Source organism: Chaetodon trifascialis, chromosome 10 (genome assembly GCF_039877785.1).
Source record: "Chaetodon trifascialis isolate fChaTrf1 chromosome 10, fChaTrf1.hap1, whole genome shotgun sequence".
In the NCBI taxonomy this organism is placed as follows: Eukaryota; Metazoa; Chordata; class Actinopteri; order Chaetodontiformes; family Chaetodontidae; genus Chaetodon; species Chaetodon trifascialis.
The window spans coordinates 19,359,666-19,375,304 of record NC_092065.1 but is presented as its reverse complement, the minus strand read 5'-3'; the positions used below and the strand labels follow the sequence as shown (position 1 = coordinate 19,375,304).

General features: G+C 42.5%; 2 protein-coding genes across 2 annotated transcripts; one reads left to right on the top strand and one right to left on the bottom strand.

Annotated features, from left to right (window-relative positions):
* The first annotated feature begins 165 nt into the window (after positions 1–165).
* On the top strand, positions 166–3,865 carry cox8b (cytochrome c oxidase subunit 8B). The gene is made up of 2 exons (XM_070972327.1): positions 166–374; positions 3,575–3,865. Exons 1-2 carry the CDS (start codon positions 267–269, stop codon positions 3,665–3,667), a joined length of 201 nt encoding a protein of 66 aa, XP_070828428.1. The 5' UTR covers positions 166–266; the 3' UTR covers positions 3,668–3,865.
* Positions 3,866–6,226: 2,361 nt separating this feature from the next.
* tmem170a (transmembrane protein 170A) lies at positions 6,227–13,896 on the bottom strand. The gene is made up of 3 exons (XM_070972908.1): positions 13,702–13,896; positions 12,355–12,525; positions 6,227–12,266 (listed from the first exon to the last, which is right to left on the bottom strand). Exons 1-3 carry the CDS (start codon positions 13,814–13,816, stop codon positions 12,136–12,138), a joined length of 417 nt encoding a protein of 138 aa, XP_070829009.1. The 5' UTR covers positions 13,817–13,896; the 3' UTR covers positions 6,227–12,135.
* Between the last annotated feature and the right edge of the window lie 1,743 nt (positions 13,897–15,639).

Here is a 15,639-nt window from a genome sequence, read left to right as displayed (position 1 = left end):
ATGAGGACGCGTCGCGCGCTTAACGGTCACGGTGTCAGATACCCGGCGGTGAGACGGCCAATTACAGCCCGACACTGCCTGCGGGCTGTCTTCCTCCCTCCGTCACGCACGCACGCACGCACGCACACACACGCACACACACACACACACACACACACACACACACAGTCACGTAGAAGAAACCTGACAGTCCGCTCAGCAGCGTCAGTCACAGTAGTCCCGTTAGTCTCGCTGTCTCTGTCCTCCAGCACCACTGAGCCGTCGCTATGTCTCTTCCCGCCGTCTCCCGCATGTTCAGGAGCGCGCTGAGGACTCAGCTGGTACCTGTGGCTAACCTGTCGTCCAAACCTGCCAAACACACTGTCTCAGCAGGGGTGAGTTCATGTCCACTGTTTTACCTCCACATGAGTCTGTGACGCTGCAGGCGCAGCAGACAGCCCCGCTGCAGGCTCGCAGGTGGTGCTCGTCCGCTCAGTGGTCTGCCTGATGGGTTCATAAGAACAGTTCGGCGTCCTGATGTGGCCTCATATGATATGACAGAGCACAGTCCTGCCTGCGCGGTCACTTTCACTTTACTGCGTCAAACTTTACATTTCCTCGCTTCTGTCGCACTTAAAACATTTATTATTTGTATGGACTTTTGAATATCACGTTTTTCGTGCGCCAGGCGTTTACGACAACTGATCAAATGAGTGTATTTTTAACCCTTTCGAAAGTGCGTCAGTATCTCGCCATGATTCGTCCTAATTCCAGCACGTATTCATCGCAGCCAGCTCGACATAAATAGCACACTATAGACCAAACCACGAAATGTTCACATAACCTACAAACGAACTTGTAGACCATAGTATTTTTCCACCATGTTTTGGACAGTGTTTTAGTAGGTTTACTATTGTAATATCAGTGTAATACAGTTTAATATCGCGTCGTCGCAGTGTGGACGCATGCCGCCCTGTTGAGCAGGTGCCAAAACACTGACCTTGCTGCACACGGTCAGACATAGGAGGCCCGAAGCCACTTAATTTTAGATTAGAAGAAATGATTGCATGTAGGGACTAAAGACACTTTTTTTTTTTTACCTCACTGTGACACATTATTATTAACAGGAACTGATTAATCACACCATTTACGGTAAATATTGGCTTACTTACAACATACTATGTCTAAGTAGACTAATTGCTCCACTTCTAGAAGGAATAACGTTTTTGTCCATCTTTTAACACCACATATGTGCATACAGCTACAGATCCAGTTAGACTGAAGTTATGAGAAGAAACAGGTCCACAGTTTCCACAAATTACCAGGAAAATAAGCAAAAACCTCAGTTTTGACCTGTTATAGATACACGTCCTCTGTGTGCAAGTGTAGAAACATCAGTGTGAATTTGGTGAGCAAACTATCTTCATCCTTGCATTGTTACAGGTGACACAGCGCGTGTGGTTAGCTGTGACTACATAAATGTATTTTTACATATTTTTTTAATGTATTAAATGTATTTCTCCTCCCTGAAATGTCGACCCTCCCTGAAGTCCTTTGTAACCTTGTAAAGAGAGGTGCTAATAGAAGACAAGAGTTTTGTTATTCTGCTTGATACCAGCATTTATTTGCTCATCCATTTTTCTGACATCATTTTAGCTTGTTTGGTAAACGCAGACTCTTTTTAGATCCTCCCTGATCTGCGTTATCAAATCAGGATTTTTAAAAAAGCATTTCCCCTCATTTTAGAGGAATTTCTGGGAAACTTGTATCGTGCTTGTGATAACGGCTGCATTGAAAAGTGTTAGATAAATAGGGATACTAGCTAAGCCACCAGTTACTCGACATTCAGTGAAGCTTCTGAAACTACTCTAAGAGAAATGTAGCAAGCTACAGAAACATGGCAAAAAAGTGGTTCATTACACTGAAGCTAAACCAACTTTTGCTAATTAAGTAATAAGCTGTGCTCTCTGCTCTCCCTGCTCCAACACCAGTGTGGGTCTGACTATTTGAGACGACACAAAAAGCAACGTGAAAAAACATCCACATCCAACCTACTCATTGGGTCTGCAATACATGCTACTAGCCACATTAGCTGCGGAACATGCTAACGCCAAATTCAACAGACTAGCCAGCAGATTAAACAGTAAAGCAACATAAAATGGCAAAACTTACAGGTTCTAAGTTTGAAGTTGGTGTCGATCTTTGCTCTTCGGTTTTCAGGCGATTCCTGCTTTTTATTGGTCCTCAAAGCAGCCTGAAGTAAAATGATTAGCGCAAGATACAGTCATGTCTAAAAGGAATGACAGACTGTTATTTCCCCCCACTTAGACGAGCCATTACTACAGCAGCAGAATGGGCTAATTGCAGCATAGCAACACAAACCTCTGCAAACGCGTTCAGGAAGCAAGAAATTCCACTAATCGCTTTGGACGAGGCACATCTGTCAACTGAAAACTACTCCAGGTGACTACTTCATGAAGCTGGTTGAGAGAACGCCAAGAGTGTGCGAATCATCATCAAAGCAAACGGTGTCTACTTTGTAGCATTGTTTCTACTCGATCGCGTACCACATAATTCCATATGTGTTACTCCCTAGCTTTGATGTCTTCATGCATTTCCATCCAAAGCTGAGTTTTGACGTGTATGACTCTGTGTCCTTGTATACAAGACACAAACACAACAGTGTCCCGCTCATGAGAACGTTGCTCCACAGCTCCACTGCTGTCCCAGAGCTCACAGGTTACCTTTAAACCCACAGCACAGGATGCTATGAGTCCTGCTGACACACTACATCTGTCTGTGAGAGACTGCAGCTTTGTTTTCCTGTTGCTACTTTCTTTCTCTACACCAACAAGAAAGACAGATAGAGTTTATTCTGGAGTTTATGTTCCATTAAGAACACTAATCAAATCCACAGACCTCCAAGAGCACCCAGACAGACGCCTGAAAAATCAGATTTAATCAGGACATCTGGACTCTGCTGAAACACCAGTAACGAGTCACTGGAGACGAGTTTCATTTGAAAAGCCGTATGTTGAAGTTGTTGCTTGTACTCAAAATTATTTGAAGAATTTTGGAGTCCTGAAAACGGACAGGCAGGGTTTAAAAGAGCTGAGTGTTGTTTTTGGATTGAATCCTGATAGACTACACAATCCAACTGTTTTATGTTGTGTTTCCTGCCAGAAATAACAGCAACCTTGTACATTATCTGGCCAAATATGGACACAAGACGAGTCAACAGCAACTGCTCTATGCTGAGACACAGCATGCAGCATGGCAGAGAGGAAGTGTATTTGCTGGTGTTTGTCACACTCCTCATTCGATGCTGGTAATGTCATTTCAAACAGGAAAAGAGGTTTAGCCAATCCCTTCCTTTTGTTTTGATGTTTTAGGAAGGTTGACGCTCCAGGGTTACAGTGGTCAGATGAGAGTCGTGCATACACTGTATTTACATTCTCACCCATTTCTCTACATCAGATTAATTGAAAGCTTTGGGGGGCATTAAAGAAATAAAAGTATTCTCATGTGCTGTCATATAATTTGAATCCAGCCATCTCTTTGTGTGTGTGTGTGTGTGTGTGTGTGTGTTCCTCAGGAGCAGGCAGTGGCTATGACGTCCATGTTTGTGGTCATCCTGGGACCCTCTGGCTGGATCCTGGCTCACCTGGAGGACTACAAGAAGAAGTAGTAGAAGAGGAGGGAGAACTGAGTATCATTCCAGCCCTCACGAAGATGCGGAGCAGACGACCAGTCAGCCCACTCCCCCTCCACGTCTCTCACTGCTCCGTCCTCTTCTGGCTGATGAGAAGAGATGTTGTTTGTGCATATCTGACCTGTTATAATGTACAGCTGTCAGCCTCTTTCCAATAAATACATGTTGAGTAGATAGTAAACTGGGCTGTGTGTGTGTGTGTGTGTGCTGTTTGAGGGCAGTCGGCACCTGCAGGCATCTTGATTTGTCCAACCGGCAGTCCAAAACCCAAAGACAGTGAATTTACAGAGAAGCAGCAAATCTTCACAATTACAGAATGCTAACATGAGACATTACCCAACGAGTATTTACACATATTACAATAACCCTGTACATTAATGTCTTATGTAAACATGTAGACATGCCTACAGGTGTTTCACATGATAACACGTCCACTCAAGTTTCATCATCACATCTCAAAGTCCAGCTTGTACATCTGGAGGGGGACTCTGAGTCGCTAAATAACACAACAAAAAAAAACCCTTGTTTCCAGCTTGTCCATTGGATTTTTGTTCTATATCTTGCTGTAGTCTGAATATCTTTGGGTTTTGGACTGTTGGTCAAAACATCCTGTATTATGTATTATGAAGGCAGCCATTTAATAAGGCCTCGACAAATCAAAACAATCCAATAGTTGGACGGTGTTAAAATACAGGTCACGGCGTCAATGATCTCAGCTGTCTGAGCGAACGATTCAACAAAACAAAAACAGACCTGAATTTGTTGTGATAGATTATGTTATCTGAAATTCACTCACACAGACGGTCACCTGTCTAACACCAACCAGTGTGGAGGCTCCGTCATGATGATGTCATCCATAGCAACGGGGTCAACTTTGCACCTTATCTTTGTTCCTTCATAAAAGTCTTGAAGAGCTGTTTGGAGGACTGCTGCTGGTCAGATAAGATCCTTAGTGAATGTGACCCCACATGAACAAACATCCAGCCACATTATTCTAATGTGCACGTAGCTTTCAGTGGTTCATCTGCAGGTCACGCTGCTAATCCAGGCAGGTTATACCGGCCAGTCACAACACAGGTTTAAGGTTTAATCCACTGACCTCCATATTCTCACGTGCTCTTCTCTTCACTTTCCTCTGAACTTTTCATCTCTTTTATAGTGTTTCATTGCATAACATATGACCTGTGGCACAGTATATACAGCACATCTACTTGATTAATGGCAGAAGAAGTTTAGTGTTCACTGCTTGAGTAGAAAGAGCATTACCTCCCTGTTTCATGCTGACTGCAGACTTTGTGTTACTGATCCTCTTTTGCATGTAAAGCGTCAAAGAACATTTAACCTCAGCACCCACAGTTGAGCCATGTCTTCTTGTGCTCACAGAGCGCCGCCTGCTGGTCATGTTGGAGGTGTTCAGCTGTTGAGCGTATTTTTACCCCTGACTGTAGAACTGCTCTGGTGTCAGCAGGAGACAAACATGTATATAACATGTAATGTATATACATGCTTTTATTTTTACAAACCAGATACAGTCCATATCATTGTCCCAGTACATTATTTTCCACTTCTATTTGTGCGTCTTTGTTTAATTTTATCTCATGCAAATACATGAAAATCAAATTCAAAACTGTAGACCTGTTGTTTCAGAGACCCTGCCCACCCTGCCTGACACCTCCACTGTGTGATGGTGTCTATTCACATTTGTCAAACACAGCAGGGAAGGAGGAGGGTGGGCCAGAATAACACAAAGAATAACATTTACACCAACTTTTTTTTTTTTTAAGGCACAGCTTTTACTTACATCAAATGTTTGATTGTAAATGCAAGCCTACTGTAACCTTTGTTATGTGGGACACACACGCACGCACGCACGCACGCACGCACGCACACACACACACACACACACACACACACACACACACACACACACACACACACACACACACACACACACACACACACACACACACACACACACACACACACACACCCTTATGTACAGATTAATCAACAGCCAACAATCCAACCTTTGTGCTGCTGCTAACAGAAAAGCTGCAGCTGACTTCCTCCTACTGTAGTACATGTTAAATGCACCTGACACTCCACAGAGCTGGCAGCTCCAGATACAGTAACAGTGTGAAGGAGGAAACCATTAATGTTTCTTATTATAGACTTTCTTTGTGTCGGAATATTTCATCTTCAGGCTAAAATGAGTTTATCTCAAAGGCTTTGTCCCAAAAACACAGAACCTTTATGAACACCAAACATTAAGAATGTAACATGCATCATTGTTTTACCATTTATTTGGTTTGTTGGTGTAAAAGTAGTCAAATTTACTCGACCTAATTGATGCAGACATTCATCAAGCTGGAACTTCACTTACCACAGAGGGTAAGATCAGTGGACCACCATGGACCTGTATGTGTGCTCAAACTGCTTGACATTTGCAGGTTCACATTAATCAGAATGTGACTGGATGATGAGTGCTCTAAAACGGTTAAGATTTTTTGTTTTTGTTTATATTAAACCACAGAAAAAAACAGTAAATTGCCCCTTTTGTAATCCACAAAAATCACCAGAATATTCATTATCAGCATCCATCCATTCAACATGTTTACTGGACACATCTGATGTAAAAACCGTCTTTTACTTTACTACTGACACAATATTTCATCACTGCTGAACTATATCTCAGCTTTCTTATGAGCAGCTCTCTACAAAGGGTCACATTTTTGCACCTCAGCAACATGGTGCCATATTTAGTTAGTCCACTAGTGCTGGAAGAACTCTTAAAATGCATCATCAGAGGTTTGCTGTGGGCCATTTCCATGATCACTCATTTACACCTCAACCACAGGATGTGTCTGAATGGTGTCCTTGTTGTTGCAGCTCCAGCTGGTCACCTCTAGAGGGTGATAAAGGGCATGAAGATGCACCACAACATCATAGTTAAACATTTTTATTCCATGAAAATATTAACCATTGGCACTTACTTTACTCTAATAAAATCAACTTTGAAAACCTTTTGAATCAGGTAAAAATGGAACAAAATCAGTCCAGGACCACATGTGGACCACACCATGTGGAAATGAATGGTTCTATTACAGCAGATACTCATTATCTTGACATTTGTCATTTTATTCAGACCTTTTCTTTGCCTGCTGCTTCTTACAGTGTGTTTGTCAGTCAGAGAACATTGATGCACTGGCAGACAGCTTGTTCCAGATTGCCATGCACATCTTTTCCAAACTTATTCTGTGTAATGGACTACGGGCAGTGCGGAAGGCCATTCCTGCCAACTGTTTTTAATGAACTGAACACAAACAAATTGTGGAAATTGGAAATGATCTCAAGACTAAGTTCAAGTATAAATCTACAAACACTTTCAGAAATCAAGCTCCAGAAGTGGCTTTCTGCTCTGCTCCACTGCAAATATGCTCTTCATCTATTTTTGACAAAATCTGTGTCAAGCTGCACAAAGCCGATGGAGCCGGGCAGGAAGTCAGACACAGGAATGGTCAAAAGTGTCCGGTCGTTTTTCAAAATAAAACAACCTGCACAGACTCCTGCTCGTTTAACAAATAAAAAAAGAGAGAAAAAAGGGGGAAAAAAAAAGAAAAGAAAAAACATTTTGTTACATTTAGCCATCAGAAGAAACAGAAAAGCCAAAGAAAAATGACCAAATCAACTAAATCTGAACATGATGCAGCCGTGCCCGCTGGACTCAAGCCGGAATACAAAAATCCTGCAAATAAATCCAGCCTCTGTGAAATTCTCCTCATTGACACGAACATTCAAAACATTCCTGTTCACTTGGTTTCCCGCTCATCTAAACTATCTCTGCAGGATCATCATTGCCTCTCCAAACTGGGGGCCAACCGCCATCTACTAGAGGACACCATTTCTCTGACGTTTGTCTCTGGTCTCATCTCTCCCCTGTACTGCACATGTTTATCACATTCATTGTAAATGTTTTCTGTGCTAATTGAAATCTTGATTTTTAAGAGGCGGGCCTACAAGTAGGATTAGTGACATCACAACTCGTCTGGAAGCCAATCCAATATTCAGCACAAACAGGTGTGATGTGTAAACCTGAAGCCTCCAGTTCACAAACACTAATGGACTTTATAATTACAGGTATTAGTCATTAGTCAGACACTTTAATCCAAAGCGACGTGCATATGAATTCACACACCGATGGCGCAGCATCAGGGGCAGTTTTGGTTCAGTATCTTGCCCAAGGATACTTCGGCATGTGGACTGCCGAGGCCAGTGATCGACCACCTGATTGGCAGACGACCGCTCTACCTCCTGAGCCACAGCTGCCCCTTTACAGTGAAACAGGAGACAGCCTGCATTCAGCAGTAAACTTGTGAAATGAAAAATACTTGCATATTCATATAATGTGGAAATTTAATGAGGGAGAATGAATAGGTGTCATTTTAGGGATTTTAATGCGGTGATTCTCTTTTTCTGCAAAAACCATGTCAGACACACATTAGACATTTTTTTCTGTTTATGTGGAGGGGATCTTTAATACAGAACATATTCACATGGTCGCCATTTTCCTCTGACGTCACGCTCAGGGTGGGCAGCTCAAATGCTCTTGTGAAAAGTATGTCGTACTGCTGTGTTCCAGGTTGCAAGCTGTGTAAATGTAGAGAATCTGACAAACCATTTCACTGCATGACCAGCAACTGAAAAGACAATCAGTAGTGAAAATCCAGAGGGACATTGAGCCATATTACAAAATAAAACAACATTTGATAACCCCTTAGCTGCCGTTAGATGACAGCAGCCCTGTCTTGTGCTTGAAACGCACTTTTGTGTTCGATATAATCCAGTTGAACGTGACACAGACACGAGTGTTCAAGGGAGCATAATGTCAAACATCAGGACTTCACCCAATCTCACAAATGTTCTGGTTAAGAGTCAGCGAGACAGGCTTCAATTAATGTATCCAAGATGTACAGTGACATTTCAGAATTAATTTACACCTTTTTGCATCATGTCACATTATCAAATGTAATGTTAGCTGTCCATCCATCCATCGTCTTTTTCCGACTATCCCTCTTTGGGGTTGTGGGGGGCTGGAGCCTATCCCAGCTGTCAACGGGCGAGAGGCGGGGTACACCCTGAACCGGTCGCCAGCCAATTCACGCTCACACTCACACCTAAGGACAATTTTAGAGTCACCGCTTAACCTAATGAGCATATTTTTGGTCTGTGGGAGGAATCCGGGAGAGCCCGGAGAGAACCCATGCATGCATGGGAAGAACATGCAAACTTCACACAGAAAGGCCCTGCCCTACCTGGGGATGGAACTGGTGACCTTCTTGCTGTGAGGCTGCGCCATCGTGCCGCCCTACAATAGCTCATGCATTATCAAAAGTCTGACTTTGGAATATGGCCTGATGTCCCTTCAGATTCATCTGTTCAGCTGCTGACCAATCAGGAAGCGGTGGAATGATAATAATTCGTCAGATGCACCTTGTACCCAGGAACACAGACGCTCCACATTATCCATTTCACCCTGAGCGCGCCGAGCCCTCTGCTCCTCAGAGCACCACCATCACTGGGCAGGTGGCAGAAGTCACAGATACATATAAGTTAGTATCTTGACTGACAGCAATTTGAACTGTAACTCCAACGCAGAGATGCTTTGCCAAAAGGGCCAGTGATGACTGTTCTGCCTTGCCCCACCCACAAGGTGTTAACCCCCCCAAGAAGCTCTGCTGTAACAGAACCAGAGAACACACACGCTCAAAGAGCTGAATTACACCATAAAAAAATAAACATTCTCCAAAAATGTACAGCATAAAAGCAAGGCCAAGGGGTCGACGAGACTTCATTTCAAACAAGGCTCGTTTGTTTCTGCGTCAGCCGCACATTTCAACGAGGCGCTTTGATTTTCCACTGCGCCGCCACGTCTCTGTAGGAAGCCACTGCACTGAACATTGTACGTACAGTGTGAAGCAGCACATGGAGCGTTTCACAGCTGAAAAGAAAATCAAATGTTCACTGAAAGAAACTGAAGTTCGTGGTCTGGTGTGGCAGGAAAGTTTGCCTACAATGAGACAAAAGCAAAAATGTCCTCTGCTGTTGGTCTCTGAAGTCTTCGGGCAACAGGTATCATAGCAACATCTTGAGCGCTGTCCAGGAACACTTCCTGTCCCACTGTTGGCCCCATGGGTGCTGAACTTGTGCGGTCTCGTCCTCACAATCTTAGCGTTTGTCTCATTTTTAACTGATGATTTTAAGTCCCAGAACTAACTCAAACCCAAAACGTCTACATTCTCACTTCAGCTTGATTTGTTGCATATTTACATGCACTTATTCTTTGAGACAGAACTGAAGTGTAGCCATTGAAGTTCAGGGTGCACATGAAGAATTCAAGCCATCTTTGGTTTAGAGGGTAAAAGAAATTCTTTCCGAGGATTATGAGAAAATCAGCTGTTTGTTCTCTCTGCGTGGGTCTTAAGACCCCAATCCCAATCCTCGTTCAAAGTCTGTGGGTACCATATATCTAACTAGTTAGCGTGACTAAATGGCCAATTAGCTTCCAAATAACTGCTTGCAATGATAGACACTAGTATACAAGTACAGCAGCAGCACCCTGCACTGTGACAGGGTGAGAGCATTTTAGTGTAAGTGGGGAATATAGAAAAGCAATATTTCCAATTGGAATGTCGAGTACAAAACAATCTGAACCAGAATTAAGTCTGAAAGGAAGAAAGTGCTCAGAGAGGACATTTTCAGTAAATGGAAGTTCATGGAACCAGAACATGTCGCTGACGCCAGAATAATTTCTTGATGTTTGAGTCAAGATGTCGATTTGTGGAAATGGTGAGACACAGTGTTGACAGAAGCAGCTCTTCATCGAGACGAAGACGCGAAACCTAATTAAAACCAGTCACTGTGAAAAGTGACTCCTGTCCTGTGGCCAACAACAAATTGCAGTAGTGGTTTCAGCAGCTACTGTAGTTTTAAATCATTACTGAGTAACTGCTAATACAGTAACAGCAAACAGCATCACTTGCAAGCTCCATCTCTTAAAAATAAATTAAAGGATTATATGTAGAGCTTACCATGTATGACACTAATTCTAAAAGCACCCGTCAGCTACAAAAAGCAACTAAACGCGGTCAGTGAAGACTGCGGGACAGTGATGAGCCCATAAAAACTACAAGCTGGAGCGTTTCTGTTGAAACATCGTGCGCACGTTTAGCAGAGAAAAATAACACAGCAATTTATATTTGGTCAGAAAGATTAAAAAGCTACAAAGACCTGGAAACAAAATGACTTCGGCGACACAAAATAATACACGTGTAAGACATACCACCATTCAAAGAGCGAACTTAAAAGATCAAAAGCTCTTTTTTGGCTCATTTTTGGGTTTGTTTAGTAATCGGACCATCCCGGCACGCTCTGTTCAAACCTCTGATCTATTCACTTGAAAGGAACAAACAAACCAAAAGGCTGAGCAGAGAAACTGTGAAGACATTCTCTAGGCTGCAAGTGCAGGGCTGTGATCAGGACGACACAAAAGGCTCAAAACCCTCTTCACTTGTACTCTTGTCAAAAAAAATAAACTATGTCGTCGGTGCTTCTAACTCGTTCTAACTCGTCTAACTCACAGGCAGTCAGACTTAAATTGATTGGAACAAAAAATACAAAGAAGGACAAAAGGAGCAGCAAGAGACAGAGTGTTAAAGAAAGACAGCCCTGAAGATAAACACCACTTTGGAGGTTAGAATATAGAAATTAAGGCCTCAAGGGAAAAAGCCAGAATCTTGCATATAACCATCATCTTCCTGTCTCAACAGTGCATCAGCCTGCCTGTTATTCTGTCCCTCTGCAGTCATTGCATGGAGTCAAACTGTTGTCAGACTGATAGTGAAAGACACACATGTACACAAAGACACACACACATACACACAGCCCCTGAGAAAGGTTAGTGTCATCCTGCTGCTAACCTGTAACCCCTGGCATCAGGAGAGAACGGCATCCTGCTGCCTTCACATCATACAGGAACAACTTATTTCATAATGATTATTTAAGGTAGCTCTCTCTGAACTTTGGAATAAATGGAGAATGCGCTACCAGGCTTAGCAGTATCTTTAAATAAATAGCTTGTACCGTATGTACAGCGTGGATGCCCTGTGATGTGAATGCAGCATTGTGCTGTCCTAGAAGGCTTCGTGCTCCATAACACACTCTACGGGTTTACACACTGCTCTTTCTTTGACAGCTGAATGAAATCCACTCAGGTCCTGTCCATCAGCAGGAAATGACATCACATCCCGGGCCTGGCTGCTTTACATGTGTTGCAGGATTCGCCAAGAATCTAGTCTTGTACTGTGATAAACTCAGGTCCCGTCGAGAGAAGGTGCGACTGGTGTTAGACAGGCAGCATCAGGGCCAGCCAGGTGGCCTCGTCACTGCTAAAGGGTGGCAAGTACCCTGAGGAAGGAGATGATGAGGACACAAAACGACTGTCCAACACCAAAAACAAGAGCCTCCAAAGAGATCATCCTCTTCCCCGCTGCCTTGTACACACCTGCAATGGCTGCACCTTAAGAAAACAGAAAGAAAACGATACATAAGTACATATCCGCACGCACACACACACACAGAAAGCATGAGAGAGAGAGAACACTTACTGGTAAGGACTCCCCCGCACACTGGTCCCACAATGCCCATGAGGAGGATGGCGATGGGCATGAATCGAGCCATCTTGTGCTGGCGCAGTGTGATGAGGGAGAGCAGAGCCGCGGGCAGGTGGAAGACCAGAGAGGAGACCGCTGCCCACAGAAAAACTCCATACCACATCTCTGGAGAGACAGAGACACACACACACACACACACACACACACACACACACACACACACACACACACACACACACACACACACACACACACACACACACACACACCCTGTTACACATCACTTCATGCCAGTCAAAGGACAAACAGTCCACAGTGCACCACAGCAATTCAATTAGATCAGTCAATTGACGTTAATGTGATCCCGGCTCCATGGCTCCACTCCCTTCATTTCCTTGATGGAGAACGGCCATTTGGCAAATATAAGTGTGACAAATGAGAGGAAAAAACTAACTATATTTGTATAGATACTGTACATAAAGAACACAGATGCTTTTATACAGATGATGATGGAAATGCTGTGAATCACACAGTATGGCCTTCACAGTCTGCTGTACAGACTGTGAAGCCCCTTCAGGTTAATTGTGATTCTGCACTATATAAATAAGACTGACTTGACAGAGAGACGTGTTGGACAGCCCTCTCCTCCACATCATTCAACCAGCAAATGAGGGAATATCTTTTGGAACAATTCTGTTCATCACTTCAATGGAGGTCCATGCCTAAGAGACTCAAGTCCCTATTTAAAACAGGAGAACAGACCCAAACTTTGGCCTTTGAGTCCTAAACAAGTCATAGCATGTTCTTATACACCATCAAAATAGCAGTTAGTACATTACATTAATAATAATCATGAGTGCTTTACATTATTCGCTTTTAGTACTTCGGTCGAATACACAAAAAGTAAGCACAACATAGCCAAGAACAAGGCAATGCAATGTTACTATAATAATACCACCACCAATAATAATGATAATAACAACACAACATTTGAAATCGTTAATTCAAGTCTCTGCTCGGCAATAATACTACACATGTTATAAACATATTTTCGAACAAATCCCACTATTTCGACCTAACAGATGAAGCTGGAAGATGGCTAGCTTCAAAATGTGGCGTAACATTAACGTTACCTAAACAATGCTAACGCGTTCAAACTAGCGTCCAACTAACCCCTAGAGGTACATCTTCGCTGAAATTAGCCATATTTGTACGTTTCCCACGCTCACATTAAATTCGACTTCGTGTGATTTTTAGTCAAGTATTTCAACAATGATAAAAAACAAAAAAGAAATGAAAAGAATACATCAGCAGCTAACAAGCTACCAAACATTAGCCCACCTGAGAAGTCACTGAGAGATGTGTCGTTTCCTCGGTGTGTGCCATTTTTTCTCGGCACTAAATTCAAACCGAGTATTTGTTGGACAAAGCCTATCTCGCTATACCTATCCTGCATGTCTCACACTGATACTACACACTACATGGATGAAAGATGGCTAACAGACGTCTAAAACCAATAGCCGACGAGAGGCTTGCCTAAACTCGATCTTAAGCGCTAGTTAGCATCAGGCTAGCTGGGCTAGCTGTCAACACAACTTGTTTTGACGTCACACTTAGAGCCATTGCATACCCGAAATAGGGCTGTCAGGCGGCAGTGCTTCCGGTTGTATGCTAGCACGCTCTGGCCGGACGAAGAAAACGATTAGGAGTGTTGACAAAACTGCACACCAAACTCTACACGACATGGCGAATACATATTAATGCCAGCAGTCTGGTAAGAATCTCCCCCCGAAGACGAAATTTAGGAGAACTGGATTTTGATGCCACTCGGAAATAAGCTGCCTGAAAGGCTGTACCCAGGGTAAAAGTGCCAGGGGAATGGCGCACACTGAGTGGGACAAACGCGAGCAGAAAAGGTCATTCTTTGTGCAAATCACACTGATGTGTAATTTTAACATCAAGTTTACAATTCTAAATGTTTGTCCGAAGTACTCAACCACAATTATCTTATATAGAAATCCCTGTATGGATATTTGGGTTGCATTTGCATATCACTTGCACTTCCAATCTGTTGAGATGGTCGTTAGGATTTTGTGGTAAAAACACAAATATATGAGTAATTGTAATTAATACACATTCCACCCAGAAGCAGCCACCAGTAGAATAACATGCTGGCGAATGTAAATACGTATTATATTAATAATAATACTATTACATATCATTTCACCCAAATCTGTCGAAAACTTTCCTCAAATCTTGGTAGACTTGAGGTGTTAAAATTTCATGCAAATAAAGGTCCATATTAGGGAATCGCTATACTTCTTTTAAAGTGTTTTGCAAATCATAAATCTACAAACAACATTCTTACATATTGTGATCATTTTAATCAGTAATACATGTGCTGTAGTTTTCAAAATGTGTTTTAAAGACAGCCATGTTTCCATTCATGTCAGCTGTATATGAAAAACAATTTGCTGATTCTTGAAATTTGACTCCAGTAGATAATGCATCATAGTGAATATCACGTGTGCTTTTGTTCTGGTGAAAGTTACCACTTTGTCAGGGTAATGAAAAATATTCCTCATCAAAATATCTTTATCAAGAGTATGTTCTGCCTCTCTGCAGTTTTTCAGCTCTTGTTTGAAACATGTTCGTTTATTTATATATAATTAGGTAAGAGGCCAAATGTGGAGTTTGGTCTGAACCACAAAATGCTGCCTACGGTGCGGTATATGTTCATGCGTGCATCTCTGATAAATTCTAGTTAAAATTCTGTTATAAAGCTGAAACATTATTTCTCATATTTACGTTACTACCACTAACCACAGGAAGACGTACCTGGTACTGAAGATCAATAGTGAATGTTTAGGTATAAACAGGATTCTTATTTCACAAAAATGAAAAACAATCAAGTATTAGCAGTTTGTAAATTGTACTTGTGAAGCTTTGCTTTGAATAAAAGTAACTTTGACGTAAGGATGCTCTAAGTTTTGTTTCGGCTTACGCTGCACCTTCATTTACATTTGTTCAAAGTGGAAATAAAAAAAATGACTGACCTTTTCCAGGTTTTCTGTGACTGCAGGAACTTGCAGTGGTGCAGACGTCAGTGCTTTTGACGTATGGCCTCCATCAACATCCATAACTTCTCCATAGCCCACGTTTTCTCAAATTTACACTTCCATTAAAGTTTAGGCTGGTTTTCACTGCAGGGAAGCCTCAGAACGTAGCAGCCACTGACGAGTGCAGCGTCACCTCAAATGTCAATTCACATTCCAGTGA

Bases quoted from the DNA above. Each gene is read 5' to 3' on its own strand.
- cox8b (XM_070972327.1), top strand. From the start codon at position 267: ATGTCTCTTCCCGCCGTCTCCCGCATGTTCAGGAGCGCGCTGAGGACT. The intron at 375-3,574 runs GTGAGTTCATGT...TGTGTTCCTCAG, and splicing joins AACACACTGTCTCAGCAGGG to GAGCAGGCAGTGGCTATGAC.
- tmem170a (XM_070972908.1), bottom strand. From the start codon at position 13,816: ATGCAGGATAGGTATAGCGAGATAGGCTTTGTCCAACAAATACTCGGT. The intron at 12,526-13,701 runs GTGGGCTAATGT...CTGTCTCTCCAG, and splicing joins ATCTCTCAGTGACTTCTCAG to AGATGTGGTATGGAGTTTTT. The intron at 12,267-12,354 runs GTAAGTGTTCTC...TGTTTTCTTAAG, and splicing joins GTGCGGGGGAGTCCTTACCA to GTGCAGCCATTGCAGGTGTG.